General features: G+C 34.8%; 1 protein-coding gene across 1 annotated transcript in view; it reads right to left on the bottom strand.

Moving 5' to 3' along the window:
- The window catches only part of CAAP1 (caspase activity and apoptosis inhibitor 1), a 59,301-nt gene that overhangs the window by 4,999 nt on the left and 35,463 nt on the right, over positions 1 to 18,839 (bottom strand). Inside the window, exon 5 of the mRNA XM_017520168.2 lies at positions 14,369 to 14,442. Within this exon, the coding sequence (XP_017375657.1) occupies positions 14,369 to 14,442 (74 nt within the window). The remainder of the gene's footprint in view (positions 1 to 14,368; positions 14,443 to 18,839) is intronic.

Raw genomic sequence — 18,839 nt, 5'->3', positions numbered from 1 at the left:
ATCCTGTTTTATTTTTCTTCATTGAATCTGACATTTTTACTCTCTCTCTACAGAGATTTTTCTTGTTCACTTGTTTCCTCAATGCTTAAAACAGTAGATGCTAATATTTGTTGAATTATAAACTTGATGTTGAACCTCATGAGCTGTTCATCTTTATTGCTTAACTTTTATTGCACATTTTAAAACATCTTTCTTTTCTGCATTTTGAGATACTTCCTTATCTTCCAGCAACTACTGAATATTTGCTTTTGATATCTGTTTGTTTGTTTGTTTGTTTGTTTTTGAGAAGAAGTCTCGCTCTGTCCCCCAGGCTGGAGTGCAGTGGTGAGATCTCAGCTCACTCCAGCCTCTGCCTCCTGGGTTCAAGCGATTCTCCTGCCTCAGCCTCCAGACTAGCTGGGATTACAGGCGCATGCAACCACGCCTGGATCATTTTTATATTTTTAGCAGAGATGGGGTTTCACCATGTTGGCCAGGCTGGTCTCAAACTCCTGACCTTGTGATCCGCCCGCCTCAGCCTCCCAAAGTGCTGGGATTACAGGCGGGAGTCACCACACCCAGCCAATATCTGTATTTTTAAATCCTAACAATTCTTGGTCTCTGGCTTTTTTTCACTGCACCCTGTTTTATGACTGCAGTGTCCGCCTCAGCCTCTCTAATAAGGATATTAAATAGACTCTCTTCTTCCCCTTGCTCCAAAAGATTATCTTCTGATTCCTGCATTTTCTTTATTTCTTACTTTGTTTATCTTATTCTTTCATTTGTTTTGGCTATGTTTTTCTAGTAGCTGGTTTGGGTTTTTTCAGCAGTTGTTTATTTCTCTAATGTATCTTTTCCATCGATGTAAAGTGGATGAGGGGTAGGCCTCTCAGAGATATATGGTCATGAAAAGGAGGGAAAGGAGGAGGAGTTCAGTTGGCTGAATTATTCATAATGAATTTAATATTAATTGTCATGTTGTTTGTTCCACAGCCAATTCTTCTTTGCTTCCAAGACTCTCAAAGAATTACACTTATCTATGGTATCTTTGGCTGTGATTTTCCTTTCTTTTTTCTGTCAATTTGATCCTGTCTACTTATATTTTGGGAAAACCATAAAAATTCTTATATCTTTTTTGTTATACTGTAAATTCATTTTTTCTTTTAATGTTTTTTACACTTCATTCTTATAAAAGATTGAAGAAATACATGTTCACAAAGCAAAATAGAAAAATTAATTTTTCTTCTTCTCCTTTTACTCCCCTTCCCAGAGGTAATCACTGTTAATAATTTAGAGTACTTATTTTATTTTTAACAAAAATACAATTATCAGGCTTTGGCTTATTTTTTTTGACTTAACAATATATCTTGGTCATCTTTTTCATCTTAGCATTGTACTAGGTTTTTTTATAGACAGAAATCCTAACTTTTACTAGGATGTAAAAAGTAACATTTTGTTTTAATTTGCATTTATCTGATTAGAAATTAGGTTGAGCATTCTTTTCCATGTGTGTATTGGCCCTCTGTTATTTCGTTTTGCGAAATAGCTGACTTGTTTCTACCCTTTGTCCATGTTTTTGGTTGTTTCTTTTTTTTGTTGTTGTTGTTTTTTTTGGAGACGGAGTTTCGCTCTTGTTACCCAGGCTGGAGTGCAATGGCGCGATCTCGGCTCACCGCAACCTCCGCCTCCGGGGTTCAGGCAATTCTCCTGCCTCAGCCTCCTGAGTAGCTGGGATTACAGGCACGCGCCACCATGCCCAGCTAATTTTTTGTAGTTTTAGTAGAGACGGGGTTTCACCGTGTTGACCAGGATGGTCTCGATCTCTTGACCTCGTGATCCACCCGCCTCGGCCTCCCAAAGTGCTGGGATTACACATTCTATATATTCTTCTATTTGTACTTTTTAAAAACAAATTTGCTATTTTTTTTGTAGCTTGCCTGTCTTATAATTTTATTTATGGCATATTTTCTTTCTCAGAAATCTTAACATTTTTATTAAACTAAATCTGTTAATTATTTTTCCTCTGTTTATTCCCCATTTTGTGTTTTACTTTGGAAGGACTGGTATTTATTAGTTTTGGCATGAATTAATTTACAATTTATGTTATTATTTTTAAGCATTTCTCTTCTGTCATTTCAGCCGGTTCTTGGTAGGGACGGGAAGTAGATATGTATGTTCGATTTGCCATCTTCAGCGGAAATTTAGACAAGTATTTAAATAATCCATGTTCTAGAGTTTGTCTTGGCTTAATTTAATAATTCACATCAAGAGGTTTCACTCATAACACTAGATATACTTTCATCTTATGCATAAGAACTGTTTCTGATAAGCTGGATTATTATCAACTAGAATATTTATAAGTCCTATCAAGGTTTAAATATGCTAGCATAATTTAAAAGTTCCTTTTATTTTTCTGACTCAAAATGTTTGTGATGTGATTAACAGTTCTTATATGTTTATTTATTTTCATTGGATATTCTATTTAAAAGTTTTAACAGAAAGCAAACCTATGTCACACGGTATTTTTCTTTTATCTAACTTAGGGAATCCCACAGCTCTCAGGCATTGAGGTTTGTTATTGATGATAATAAAAACAGAGGTACTGCACTGTAGTTTTTTTCTATTACATAGCACACCCCTTTTTATTTATATTAATATATTACTTTTAGAGTGATTGAGACTTATGTTGTCTATTTTTTCTCCTTGCTAATAAAATGTTCACAGAGTGCTGGCTGTTCTATTTAGCTGCCAAATATTTTGTTTTTATAGTTTCATCCCATGTTCACCACTATGGCTCACTGAATAACATAAACATAATAAGCCTGTGAAAAATTAAACCATTTATTTATGTGTCAGTGATGAATTTGAGTAGTGATTGATTCATTCTGCTGTCTAGACACTAAGTCTAGATGGATTAGTTATTTAAAAAATCTTTAGTATATGGGTGCAGAGTTTGACTGGGATATGAATCAAGTTGGTAGGACCGAAGACAGCAGGTAAACAAAAGAAGAGAGTGAAAGTATACAGGCTAGAGTGCAGTGTAATACAACTAAAGTACATTGGTGAGTAGCTGGCCAGAGGATCAACTGTAAGGGATGAATGCATTATAAAGCCCTTTTTCCCCCTGAGAAATCTTTTAAGTCTTTTTCTTCCTATAACTACTGCCTAGCTAAGCTCTTAAACTCCTTTACTCCTTTCTCATAAGATATCTCCTCCATTTCTTCATTTGTATTGTTTTTTTCTCAAGTGCCCTAAATGGTATGTAGTATTTCAGGGGTTACCCAACTTAGTGAAGGAGCACAGTTAATGTATGGAATATATCATATCCTCTTATTTCTTTGTGTATTGTTTAAAGTTAACTTTAGTTCTTTTGCTGCTCTGTAACATCAGTAACTTTGGTCTAAGTTTTTACTTGCTCTCTTTCCTGTGCCACTTTGACTATTCTGTCTTTAGTTAATAATCTGAATTTGTATTCTTATTATTTTTAATTGTATTTTTTTTATATTTTACCTCAGACCCAATTGTCTTTTATTTTTCTTGGTGGATTTCAATAACCTTAGTTTAACATGATGCATACATCAAAACTGTTTTTATTTGCTTTTCTTACTTTAGGTATTTTTTTAAACAGCTTAAATTAAGTGAGCTTAAAGTACTAGTGCCTTTGTAGAACCCAAACACCTCTTTAGTTCATGAACAGATTTTTAACATTTTTACCACAAATCATATTAAATGATTATCTAACAATTTTTTAAAACTTTGTGAAAACTTATTTTAAATAGATACCACATTACCTGTTATATTTCTCACTACTGACTAGACTTTATTTGAAGGAGTAGAAATAATGTACCTCAGTTTTTCCTGAAATCTCTCTCTCTCTCTCTCTCTCTCTCTCTCTCTCTCTCTCTCTCTCTCTCATAGGTGGGCAGAACAGAGGTTGGAGAGACAAAACATGACTACCTTAAAATTTTAAGATCTTCCAATAACTTATTTGGGGATGAAGTCACTTCTTTAGAAAGAATGTATAAGTTTTACTTCTTCTATTTAAAGATCATGAGTGATAGAGAAAATCTTACAATCCCCTAATGCCAACAATGCGAGTAAATTATCTTGGAAATGTATTAATAAGTTTGCAGATGATGCTTTCAAAAATGAGTTACTAATTCTACTGGAATGATGAAAATTAAGAAATACTTAAAAGACTTGAGGTATAAAGCTCTTCAAATTGCCATGTTCTATTGTATAAGTCACTTAACATATGCTAAATTATTTCAGGTATATAAAAAGCTTTGGCATCTATGGTGCAGTTATGGCACCTATGAATGCATTTAGCAATACTGTGTCATGGAGAACTTGGCGTTTTTTTTTTTTTTTTTCTTTCTGTGTAGTGGTCTTGTTATGTTGACCTGGCTGGTCTCGAATTTAGGTTGACCATAATTTACAAAATTTAATCGTGGCATTAACTGATTTCAAACAATAAAGAACAAATGCCAATGATTCAGTAAAGAATACCTGTCNGTTTTTTTTTTTTTTTTTCTTTCTGTGTAGTGTATATTAAACTACTGATTTAGATTTAAGTGCATTAGGTTGACCATAATTTACAAAATTTAATCGTGGCATTAACTGATTTCAAACAATAAAGAACAAATGCCAATGATTCAGTAAAGAATACCTGTCTAGTATTCTATTGAACCGTCATTGAACTTCCAAATAACATGAATATCCACCAGCTTCTAAATTTGACTTTTAAGACTCACAAATCCATTAACTATCCCCTTCAGAGACTATTTCAAGAATCAAATAAATATTCACTAAGTATCTTTTACATATGCCATGATGGTGCTGTAAAGACCTCAGGAGTAGTTCTTGCAAAATGTCAGAGTGACAAAATACTTGTGGCATGATTAAGAAACAGGCTTTGCCTTCACGGTATACTGAATGTATGGCATCATACTTTAACATACCAAATTATGCAATATAAAGTATAAGATAATTTCAGAGCATACAAGGCAAGAGGCAAAAGTCAAGGAGATAGTCACAGATATGTGATATGAGACCAGTCTTGGAAGAATGGGTAACATCTAATCGGTGGTACTCCAGAAGAGGAAACTCCAAGTGTGAGGCTGATAGAATGGGCACAAGCAAAATGCTAGATGTAAGCTCAGTACAGAAGTATGTGAGCCTGACAGCATAAAATGCACAGGTGAGAATATATAAAAAAGCAGTAACCAAAATTATTGTCTCTGAAGACATTATCATTCTCGGATAAAAAGCAGGGCCTCCCTGCCAGTCTTTTACAATGGATCAGATAAGTGGATACTTTTGGTCTCGCACTGGGGCACAATGACAGGCTGACATAAGCAATTCTTGACTATAATCTTTCACTGAGTAATCTGAAAGTAAATAAAAAATTATTTAAAGTATCATTTACCATTTCTCCTATCATTGATTAAATAGGTTTCTGATAGAATACAAGTTTGATAACAAAAATAAAAACATCCAAAAGGGGAAAATGAAGGCAGAACAGCTATCTTAGCACCCATATTTCCAAGCAGTAGAGTTAGGAAGCAAGCAACTTTTCACCCTAAAGATTTCTTGGAACTTACTCATTCAAAAGAGCATCACACTCAAACACTTTCTGTTAGTAACATTTCAGTGTTCCATAATCTACCCACCCTAGGAAAGTATGCTCGAAATCATTGTCTATTTCACAAACTACCACATTTCCTGTGGCATTGCTTTTGCTTGCTTGCATATAAATATAAGCTCAGAAAGAGATACTAAAGAATACTAAAGACTTCATTCTAATTTTACATAATGTAAATTTATTTATTTATTTTTTTAATCAATTTTTTTTTTGAAACAGGGTCTCACTCTGCTACCCAAGCTGGAGTTCAGTAGCACAATCATGGCTCACTACAACCTCTGCCTCCCAGACTGAAGCAATCCTTCCACTGACTCATGCCTGTAACCCAGCACTTTGGCAGGCCAAGGCAGGTGGATCACTTGAGGTAATGAGTTTCAGATCAGGCTGGCCAACATGGTGAAACCCTTAAAATACAAAAATTAGCCTGGCGTGGTGGTGCGCGCCTGTAATCCCAACTACTCAGGAGGCTGAGGCAGGAGAATTGCTTGAACCCAGGAGGCAGAGATTGCAATGAGCCAAGATCACACGTCTGCACTCCAGCCTGGGTGACAGGGCAAGACTCTATTAAGAGAAGAAGGGAGGTGATCAGATGTAGGGTGGGGAAGGGAAGGCATCATAGATATGGAGACATTTGATCTTAAAAACAGTAGTCTGATGTCCATAAGAGCACACCACTGGTGTAAATAAGTTCTGATCTCAGATTTGACATATTGGAACACAGGTATTAAAACCTGCAGTCACAGCTGATAGGCTGTGAACTAGACCTGTGATAGATTAACACAGTTCTGGTTTTCAAAAAGTGACTTCTATAAGACTACAGTACAGTAAACCTGATATCAATTCCCAGTGAAATTCTAGGTTTATTAGGAGGCTTATGAGTCCTGGAAAAAAAAATTAGTATCAACTAATTTAGTTACAGATCAGGTAACATCTGATCAGGAATCTAAATGATGCATGGAAGACCCATATGATTATCCCAGGAAGGAAGCAGGCAGGCAGAAGGACCAGCAAAAACAAAGCCCCTGACACAACAGTGTTTGGAGTGCTAGAAGAAAGCAAAGAGGCGGGAGCTGAGAGAGCAAGGTGGGAGTAACAGGTCACATCATGTGAAGGCTGTACTGGCCACAGGAAAGACGGACATGGATTTTGTGCAGAGATGAGAAGCTATTAGAAGGCTTTGATAAGAACAGTGACATGATCACTCATACAGTTCAAAATAACCAGACTGCTGTGTGAAAAAAGAGACTACAGGGAACATGATAGAAACAGGGGCATGAGGATGGAGAGGAAGGAAAGGACTGAAGAATGATTCTTGGCCTGGACACTGAGAAGAATGTAACTTAACTGCTATTTATTAAGATGGGGATAGATGGCAAAAGTAGCAAGGTATTGTTTTTATGTTTCTTGTTTTTTGGGGAGTCAGAGAGGGATCCAGAATTTATTGAGGGACATGCTAAACTTTAAAATGCCTTTTTTTTTTTTTTTTTTTTTTTGAGATGGAGTTTCACTCTTGTTACCCAGGCTGGAGTGCAATGGCGCGATCTCGGCTCACCACAACCTCCGCCTCCTGGGTTCAGGCAATTCTCCTGCCTCAACCTCCTGAGTCGCTGGGATTACAGGCACGCGCCACCATGCCCAGCTAATTTTTTGTATTTTTAGTAGAGACGGGGTTTCACCATGTTGACCGGGATGGTCTCGATCCCTTGACCTCGTGATCCACCCGCCTCGGCCTCCCAGAGTGCTGGGATTACAGGCTTGAGCCACCGCGCCCGGCCTTAAAATGCTTTAATAAGTAAACTGGATATATAAGTGTTAGAAAGAAGTCTGAATTGTAGAAATAAATTAGTAGTTGTCAGTCTTGGACTACATAAGATCATCACTTGGTGTAGAAAAAAGTCGGTCCTGGGGCACTCATCCTTTAGAAGTCAGAAAGAGTTAGGAAAGCCAGCGTCAAAAAAGAGAAAATAACCAATGCTGTCAAATGCAGCTGGTGGGTCAAGATGAGAATTGAGCAATGACCAGTGAAATGGCTGCTGGCAATAATTCACTACAGAGGGGGACATTGATTAGGTGGAGAAATGAAGTATTTGCAGGTACCAAAAGGTAGCAAGATCAGTATTCAAAGAGAGGAGCTGGTCTGGGCAGCACAAAGAGTTCACCAATTTTAACAGGACATAAGGGGAGTATATAGGTTCAGATACAGGTGGATATGAAAAAATTTATCTATGTATCTGTTTTCCTTTATTTAGATGTGTTCTTTCCAGGTCAGGACATATTTATCTTTCTATACCTGGTGCCTAGAACAAAACAGTAAGTTTGTTGGGTGAAGGGGTGAGCTTCAAAATTTGAAGAGATATTACTTGAAAGATGTATTAAATTCATTATCTTTAAACCAAAGGGCACAGAGAAACCAATGAATACAATTTACATAAAGGCATATATAATGATTCAATATATACCCTTTTACCAATTAGAAACTGCCAGGTTGATACTGAGGTAATGAGGCAGAAAACAATGACAGCAACGATAACAGAAATAATTACAAGGACTGGTATTTTTGATCACTTAATATGTACTAAGCACGGCTCTAAAGCACTCTGCATTTTTAATTCATTCAATCCTTGCACCTACATAATGAAATAGGTATTCATATTTACTATCCTCATTTTAAAAATGAGGAAGCTGGGGAACAGAGAATTTAAGTAACTTGCCCTAGTTTTACACAGCTAAAGCAGCAAAAACAAAATTCAAACCCAAGTAAATCTCCAAAATCTATGCACTTAACATTCTATATTATTTCTCAGAACTTAATAATTCAAAATAACCACAAAAGCTTCACAAATTAGGATGCTGGGTTCAGCCGAAAGTGTCTTCCTCTTGTGCGTCCCTTAAATGATATACTTTCAAAGTCTTACATGAATAAATATAGTATGTAGCAAATACACACCTAGAGACTGTGTATTAAATATGAGTAGTAAGAGAACAAAAAGACAAGCTGCAGATTCAGAGAAAACATCTGCAAAACATATGTGACAAAGCACTGATACCCAAAATACCTACAGGCTTCTTAAAACAACATGAAAACAACCCAGTTTTTAAAATCCCCAGAAGATCTGAAAAGACAACTCACCAAATATATATAAATGGCAAATAAGTATATGAAAGATGTTCAACATCATATGTCATTAGGGAATTGCAAAAGAAAACAAGAGATTACTTCTACGCCTATTAGAATGGCCAAAATCCAAAACACTGACACTACCAAATGCTATGAGAACATGGAGCAACAGGAACTCTCATTCACTGTCAGTGGGAATGCAAAATGGTACACTTTGGAATGCAGTTTAGCAGTTCCTTACAAAACTAAACTTGGTATTTATCCAAATGGGTTGCAAAGTTATATCCACACAAAAACCCGCACACTATTTTATTCATAATTGCCAAAACTTGGACGCAACTAAGATGTCATGGGTCAATGGGTGAATGGGTCAACAAACTGCTGTACATCTATGCAATGGAAGATACTCAGCAATAAAACAAAATGTACTATCAAGCCACACAAAGTCATGGAGGAACTTCAAATACTGAGTGACCCAAACCAATCTGAAAAGGCTATACACTGTATGATTCAAAACCAGAGATTCCAGGAAAAGCAAAACCATAGAGACTGTAAATGATCAGTGGTTGCCAGGGGCTGGGGGAGAGAGAGTGGGGCGGGATAAACAGGTGGAACACAGGAGATTTTTAAGGCAGTGAAAAGATTCTGTATATTGTAACAGTGGATTTATGTCATTATAGAATTATCAAAACCCATAGAATGTAACAACACAAAGGGTAAGCCCTAATCATAAATTATGGACTTCATTAATAATAATGTACAAATTGGTTCACTTGGGGAGGAGTTGGTAAGCAGGTATATGAGAACTCTCTGTACTTCCTGCTCATTTTTCTGTAAACCTAAAGCTGCTAAAAAAAAAAAAAAAAAATTTTTTTAATAAAAAATAAAGTGTAAGCTCATCATGTATCAACTATATGATGTGGCAGCCAAAACTGTGAATTAAATCAGACTATGATGTGGTGTGTGTAGAGTTCAGAAACTGGTGACAGAATCTGGATTCAAGCCTAGTATTTACTGTCTTTTCCTGTGGTAGGAGCACACAGGTGAAGAGGTGCTTTCCCTAATAAACTGGGTAAGAATGTAATGACTAAAAAGCAACCAATGTCCCAGTAACAACTGAAGGTTTACACTATGTGACCTCCAAAGTAGATGCCTCCAGAGTATGTCTAGGATCCTATGATTTACATTACAGGATAGAATGTTTAAAGTGAATACTTAAAGACACACAGAAATAAACGTTTCTCTCAAAATACTGAAATCTTTTTGGATATGTATGCACCTTGATAAAAAAGACACATACATATCCCCCCCCCAAAAAAAACCTTGCCAATTTGCAGTGTTTTTTTTGTTGTTTTGTTTTTTTCTTTTTTGAGATAAGGTCTCGCTCTGATGCCCAGGCTGGAGTGCTGTGGTGTAATCATGGCTCGTGCAGCTTTGACCTCCCGGGTTCAAGCGATCTCCCCTCCCCAGCCTCCTAAAATGCTGGGATTGTGGGCATGAGCCTGGCCAGTAATTTTTTTAATGGGGGAGGGGTTAGATTTGAGCCTATTTAAAGCAAAACTCTGTGTGCATATTTTGTGCTTGCATGTCTTTAAGAAAAAGATTCTCACATGAGACAGCTAATGTACAAGTATTCAAAATAAGATGTGGTAAATATCTTAATTGATTTCGGTCATTTTATATACCATATAATTTCATTATTTATTTTAATGACTGTACTCAAACGAATACATTTTAAGAAACCATTAAACAGATCAAAGTCTAAATCAAATATATTTTTTCTTTCAATAGAATAAAAAATTTAGAGATAACAGAAAAAAAAGTGTATATTTCACTTTGCTTCCATTAAACAATTTAGGAAAACAGTTACTAACCACTCTTCCTAAGTACAAACAATGCGCTAGGCACTGGTCTTAACAAAACCTGACAGCTGGAAAGGAACTTCAAGACCAAGGCCAAACAGCCAACCCATTGCTTGAATCCTCTACAACAGCACCACCAAGTGGCTATTTGTGTCCAAACACATTCAGCATCAGAAACGTATCTTAGAAGGCAGTTCACTGCATCAGACCAAAAAATTTTGTCTAATGATAATGTTATCTATTGGCTCTATTTTTTCTCTGAGGCCACACAGAACAAATCTAATCACGCTTCCATTTACTAGTACTTCAAATATTTTACAGAAACTACTATAAACCTCAACTCTTCAATCTAACTTAACAAAGCTATTTATTTCTCATGTATAGTTTTAAAATTTCTCTCATGAAAACTTCCAAGAAAAAATGTAAACCATAATAACTTAATTTTTTAATTTACAAAGGAAAAATAGTTCACAAAATGACATACTTCTCCAATTGCAAACTTTAAAGCAACAATTTAAATACAGACCAATATTTTCCTATAGTTGAATGTCTTGAATAAACTTAACATTAGCAGATATTTGTTTGATATTTTAAAAATATTTTCTACAAACTAAATACCTTCAACAGTTTTTATTTTTAACTATAGCACAACTGACCACTTTAGAAAATTCATATAAGCCATCATTATTTGAAAAGCAGCAATCTCCGAAATCCTCCAGGAAATTAACATAAGATCTCAAACTTGCACATGTGAGGTTGCACATGTACATGTGCATACACACATGTACCTACCTACACATGTGCTACAGCTGGGCTAATGAGTACAAACTATAACTGATGTTTTTTATACAACTGCATTCTGACTGAAATGAAAGATTTAAGAAATAATTTTTGGCTGGGTATGGTGGTTCACCCCTGTAATTCCAGCACTTTGCAAGGCCAAGGTGGGTAGATCACGTGAGGTCGGGAATTCGAGACCTGCCTTGCCAACATGGTGAAATCCCATCTCTACTAATAATACAAAAATTAGCTGGGCGTGGTAGCAAGCACCTGCAATCCCAGCTACTCAGGAGGCTGAGGCAGGAGAACTGCTTGAACCTGGGAGGCAGAGCGAGCTGAAATCGAGCCACTGCACTCCAGCCTGGGCAACAGAGTGAAACTATGTGTCAAAAAAAAAAAAAAAAAAAAGAAAGAAAGAAATAATTTCTAACAGAAGAGTTTGTTTTACTATAGTACCAATCATTGAACCGATAGATTATATTTACATTTAAATAACATTTTCACTGTAAAGGTAGTTCCTTTTATTAGTCTATTATTAAAGGGCAGTGGAAGTTAGTGTACAATCTGATACTCATATTCAGCACTGCCAGTTTCAAAAATATTTTCTATCAACAAAAATGAATGAAACCAGTACTAGACAAGAAAATGCCAATTTCAACTTAATTCATAATTAATACTTATTATTCAAGTAATGCTTTAGCATTTTAAATGCTCTAAATACTGACAATGTAACTTAAATAACTTGTATCATATACCATTAATAGTTTATGCAAAAAGAAAATTCAATGTTGCTTTATATTTTGGTCTACTGAACAAGAGGTTACTTCAGTACTAAATAAGCCTCAGTGAATTTTCTCAATTGACCAAGCCATTAAAATGACAATGCATTCACAAGGAACTTATATTCTGCTTTTATTGAGCTCACTGTGAGCAAATATGGCTAGCTATGCAAGAAAAGTTTGAGATATTAGATTTTGCAGGTTATGCACATTACAAATAGACAATATTAGTACACTTAGAAAAAAGGGAATAATCTTTATTGAGCCTATCAGGATTTCTATTTCTTGATATACCTCAGCTTGTTTGGTGACTTCAAGCAAGTTAATTACTATCTGGTTGAGATTTCAGCTATGTTAATATTTATCTGGAAGATGGTCTCCATAAATAAATATTCTAGGTGATATGTTTACCCGTTACGCAATAAAACATTTTATATTTTAACATTTTGTAGATATTCTTCTAAAAAACTTTAATTCCCTACTTTAAAAAAAAAAAGGTTAAAGCTTAATTTAACTATTTCCTATAGATTTAATCGCAACATGAGCACGAACTGTATCATATAGTGGTACTGCTGCACTTTGATCTTATGTTTTCTCAACCCGGCTTGATTCCATCAGTGTATTCTTAATGTCTCATACCGTTGTGAGAACCTAAGTGTAGAGTACAGGCTCCTAAGCTTTAAAGGCCTGGACTTTTGACATCTGGCTCATTGGAGGTCTTCTTCTCCCTCTTTTCACCTTCATGACTGGTTTTCAAATGACTAAAGTTCTCATAAGAAATCACAGCAAAACAGGCTGTTGACACTAGGAAGACAGTTCTAAAGAACTCTGAGTGTGTGAACATGAGAACAGAAAAATGTTTTCTTACAAGGTAACACTGGCTAATTTGTGGTCTCCCTTTTTTCCTAGGAACTGGAAATCAACCAGCCCATTCTAGCTTTTCTTACCCTTTATAGAATATTCTCTTTTCTTCAGATGATCTAATAGCATACCCTCTAAAATGCCTATTCATTTGACACGAAGAGCAGAAACAAAGAAGAAACAGTAGCAGTGTAGTCTAATTATACATGAGGTGTAATCTAATTATATGAGGTATAAGGTAATATGATTATGATTATATTATATAAAAATAATGTGTGTTTAGCATGTATTTATATGTGACAATGCCAAACTATGAACCTGAGTTTACGGGGGTTCTCAGAGGTAGTCAGAGTACAAAGACGTAATTTTGTCTGGCTGGATATGAGGTTATCACAACAGGACTTTTGAAAAGCAGTAGGAATTTTCAAAACAATCAGAAATATTCATAAACCCTACAGTAAATAAATGAGAATTACAGAAAATCTAGATTTTGCTATCTCTACACATAAATTGAACAAATCACTAAATTCATTATCTAACCTGTTTTTCCACTTTTTAAATGAAGCATTAATAAAAGACCAGTTTTTTTAAAAATTCTGCCTAAATAATGACTTGCTTTTCTCTACCAAATAAGTTCATATGATTCATATTTTAGAGAAACTATTCTAAGCCATCAAAGATTAGGTGATTACATAATAGATAACTTAATCTTCTTGGCTGCAACAAATTCTTACTGCTCTGAATTAATTTTATCAGAAACAAATGTGAGCTGGCATTTGAGTAGCTAATAAAAACTTACTTTACCTTCAATTTTTCCTACCAGAGATAAAAAGAAGCAAAAAAGACATTTAAAAGATTAGCCCTACTAATGTACTGGCTTGAATAAATTAAAATTACCACTTTATTTCTGCTAGCTGGTAATGTCAAAAACAAGAAAGCAATAAATAAGGAAGAAAATAACAAGGAAAAAATGCCTCCAGGGGAAAAGTTATCTTATAAAACTTACTGATTTTTTTTTCCACATACAACCCAAAGCTACCCAGTTAACATATCTCTAATGTCTTGCAGCTGAGGATATATAAATTACTGAAATAAAACTATTCAAGATGATAAAACATTTCCTGGTAGCATCTGTAACTAACTATACATCACAAAACACAATCACTCCAGTAGCTAAAAGAATCATGAAGTAAAGGATATATTCTTTACACTTTTTTGACCAAATAAATTGCTCTCTTTTTCTATCTATAAAATGGGGTGAGTTAGACATTGAAAATTTATTATTGGTAAAATGCTTCTATTCTTCAGGTAAATTTTATACAATAATCAAGTACTTGATTCTTACCTTGTTTTAATTCCAAACCTTCAGGTTGCTTGTTCTCTCTCATGGATGAAGTAGAATCTATACTGATGTCTTGCCTGGGAAACAAAAATGAGATCAACTTTTAAAACTATATTCAATCACATAATATTTACTATCCAAGTTCCTAGAATTAAGCTAGGCACTAGGGAAGACAGGCTGAATTCTTCTAAGCCCCCAGGGTATCATTCAGTGTACTATGAAAACTCAGAAACATGTATACAAGTGTCAGAAGCAGCAGCTACAAACTACTAGCAATTTAAGCAGTATACTTATTTGTAAAATCAAGGGGCAAACCTGAAAGGAACATGGAAGTAATTTTTTCTCCCTTCCATACTCTGCAGGATAGCTGATAGGAGAAATCACAACTCACAGCAGTATCCAATAATTTTTCAAGTTCAACTGTTAAATTTAATGAGCATTTTGGCATTCAAATTACTTTATATTCATTTAATTTCATACCTCAAATGCTTTGATGTCTACAGTCTATAGAAAAATACATATTTTATACATAATATACATATGTAATCAAAGTAAAAGGATTAAATGTAAGATCATACAAAAAAGTTTCACTATGTTCCAGAACACAGCTGCAAACTAATGTGCTTTCTTAGCATTATACCATCTTAATATTAATATTATACTTTTCAGCAAAAAGATTAAGAAATTATAAATATTCAAATGAGCTATGTGACCTTTTTCTTCAAAATAGGTATCTCTATTACCTTCTGAGAATTTTTATACACATTCTAAGGTTCACATACTAGAAATATTTAAGAAATTTTCCTACTCACAAAATTGTATCAATTCATTAACTGCAACAAATCCATCAAAAAAACCAAAGGATTAAAAAAGATGTGTGATCATTTCTTTCAGAAGTTTACAATATTCTTTTCAGTCAGCACATCCGACATGTATATGCTTGTTTTGTATTAAAACTGCACTAATACAAGCCCAAACTCAGAGAGTTCAACATTATTTGGCTTTGCTGTTAATTATGACATCAGAAATTTATAATTGAGATGTCTCAGTTAGACTTTTGTCTAACGTCACCTACTCAGATTTTATTTGTTCACCACAATGACTGGCAGGTCCCAAGGAGGATATCAGCAATTCTCCTTGGCAATCCAGGGACAGATTAAATGCCAGTATACTACTAAGAGTTCTGCAAAATTTAAAGTTAAAATGTGCTACCTCAAATCTTCTAGTCAAATTACATTTTACCTACGGGGAGCATTAGTCTAAGTATCCTCCTTTAGAGAAAAAGTTTGCTTTTACACATCCTAGAATTGCATTTAATTATTCTTCTAAACATATACATCTGAGCAAAAAAAAAAAAAAAAAAAAGACTTCAAAATATAATGTAACACCATCAATAAGAGGAGGATGGATATATGTAATACTCTAAGGAGGATACAACCTAATTTATATAATATTCTAGCCAAGAATATATAACGTTTATTATGAAGAATCACCAGACAAACTCAAAATGGAAATGAATAATGTTCTGTTAAGGAAAGTTGAATGTCATTGTTATAAAATACAAAGGCTGTGGATCTATTCCAGGTTAAAAGATTGCTAAAGAGCCAAGACAATTAAATGTTGTAAATTACCTGAGACTGCTGAACTGGTAGGGAAAATGTTGTGAAGGACATTACTGAGTCAAAAGACAAACTGAAATACTGATAGGAGACTGGATAAAAGAATTATATTAATGTTAAATTTACTCAAGTTGATACTGTTATGGTTACATAATAGAATATCCCTTGGAGAAACACAATGTAACATATAGAGAAAAGTGTCATGATGTATATAACTTAGCTTCAAATGTTTCCTTAAAAAATATACATATATAAAAAGGAAGTATGCAAATAGAAGGTCAATAAGTAAATCTAGATAAAGGGTATATGGATGTTTCTTGTACTATTCTTATTATTACAACATTGTAATAAGTCTGAAAGTATTTACAAATGTTTTAATTGATAATAATGCAATGTAACTTCCTTTCCTATGAAAGCCCCTTAGAGCCCCTTTAAATAAAAATTGGACCCCTCTATAAGGACTAACTTCTCTTATAAACAATTTATTTTAGTGTGCAAAGTGAACTTTTACAATACTCTAAGTTGGGTTCCATTAGGCTGTTGAAGTTACCAAATAGAATTTCAGACAGTAAGTATTGTACACCACCCTGTGGCAGAAAAGTGAAAAGCTAGATGCTTTCAAGTCAGTTTTACCTGAAGGAAAAAAAAATCCCAGAAAGTTTTCAATAGTTTGAAAATTTTAAATCTACACTAGCTAATTTTTATAAGATGTACTTTTACAACCAAACTATAGGTACAAACTTCTCTAATACAATTTAAAGATCTCCAACGAATGGCATAAAAGGCAAGATATTTACAAAAAGGAAATGTCTTAAATTGTAAGAAAATTATGTACACATGTCTTTTTATGTCTAGTTTTATGAAAATAAAAACTTCGTCTACTCTCAGATGGTAAGACATACTAGGTGTCAGAATTAGGAAAACTGAAGCAATTCCAATTTATGTTTAAATGACATTTAAATATTTCTATCAAACGCTGCAAAACTAAGGAAGAATTTTATAAACAACTAGAATGAGAAGAGTGGGGACACACTGCCAAAGCCAGCTTAGGTTAGGAATTTTGGAATTATCTCTGTGCTTCTGTTTAAATTTAAAAAAAAAAAAAAAAAAAAAAAAAAAGCCAGTTTTTCTTTTTTGAGACAGGTTGTCACCCTGTCTTCCAGGAGGCTGGAGTGCAGTGGTGCGCTCAAGCAGTCTTCCTACCTCAGGCTCCCAAGCAGCTAGGACTACAGACGTGCACCATCATGCCTGGCTAATTTTTTTAAGTAAAGATGGTATTTTGCCCTGTTGCCCAAGCTGTCCTTGAACTCCTCGGCCTCCCAAAGTGCTGAGATTACAGGTATGAGCCACCTTACCCAGCTCTATTTTTACATTTCTAATTCACTTCTGTCTCCAACATTCCTTTAAAGCAGCTTACTTTACAAGCTTGGCCTTGAATCACAAGAGAGCCCTATATTTAACACTGAGATTTAAGTTCTGAAACCAACATCAGCCCAACTTATTTCATTTTACCCCTATATGCTAGCCACGTCCATCCTTTCTTACAGTTCAATAAAATTTTTTTTTTCTTTTTTGGAATCAGAGTAATACACTGGGGGAGATCTGTGGAAGATCTGTGGAACTTAATAAAGAACAACCAAACATATGAACTCCTAAAAGTTAAAAATATATTTCTAAATGTGGATTTCAAAAATCCAGTTGTCCACATGTGAAATAATGGCAAATAAATCAATTCACATCTCTATTGTGCCGCTCATCAAGCCACTTCCTCAGATAGCAAAATTTAACCCTATACCTGCTGAAGGAAACCTTATCTCCACATTTCCTCTGCTCAAATAATATAAATCAAAGGATCAGTTACCACACCCCAGTGTTCCCTCTGTCCCGTGATTCTCTAAGAATTCATTGTATATAAACTGTCCCCCCACCCTGTAATTCCAAGATTTTATGAATAGGCAATTTCCTAAATCGGGGGCTCTGTTTATTTTAAAGTGACTAAAGGGTAACAAAGAGATGAGTATATCCCCTCTTTGCTCTATCCCTATATTACTATGTTTTCATGTCCTTTCCAGTTTCAAAAATCAGCATTAGATTACTTTGTACAGACATTTAAAGGTGCAAACATGCAGGTTTTAAAATGTGGAATGCTATCTAGCATTTTAGGTCACAATATTACCAGTGATTAGTAATATTGTCTGTGAAAATTTTCTGAAAAATGGTTATTTTGCATAAACTTACTATGTTATGTAGAACATTCTATATATTATAGCCTAATAGCAATTTACAAAGAATACGAGAACATTAAGTGTTGTCCAGATAACCATTTTATGATCCTTTACCAAACCAAAAGCACAGTCAGCTCTTTATATGTGTCTAAGAGAACTGACTTTATAGAAAATAATGTTAATATAACAAATTGATCTCAACTGTGAGAAAAATCCTTTTATACATTCAAATATATGTTTTCTCCTAAACTATTTTTGTAATAAATGAAAAAAATAAGACACATACCAATGACTTTTTTAAGCAATAGTAAAGATTAAAAATCACAACAAATTTGGCTGGGCACAGTGGCTCATGCCTGTAACCTAGCACTTTGGGAGGCCGAGGCAAACAGATCACCTGAGGTCGGGAGTTCAAGACCAGTCTATCCAACATAGAGAAAACACGTCCCTTCTAAAAATACAAAATTAGTCAGGCGTGGTGGCGCATGCCTGTAATTCCAGCTACTTGGGAGGCTGAGGCAGGAGAATCACTTAAACCCGGGAAGCGGAGGTTCCAGGAGGGTGAGATGAGCCAAGGTCATGCACTGCACTCCAGCCTGGACAACAAGAGTAAAACTCCGTCTCAAAAAA

The sequence above is a fragment of the Cebus imitator genome, unplaced genomic scaffold (assembly GCF_001604975.1).
Source record: "Cebus imitator isolate Cc_AM_T3 unplaced genomic scaffold, Cebus_imitator-1.0 Scaffold809, whole genome shotgun sequence".
Lineage (NCBI taxonomy): Eukaryota > Metazoa > Chordata > Mammalia > Primates > Cebidae > Cebus > Cebus imitator.
The sequence above is the reverse complement of the archived record's forward strand: the minus strand, read 5'-3'. Positions and strand labels throughout refer to the sequence as shown.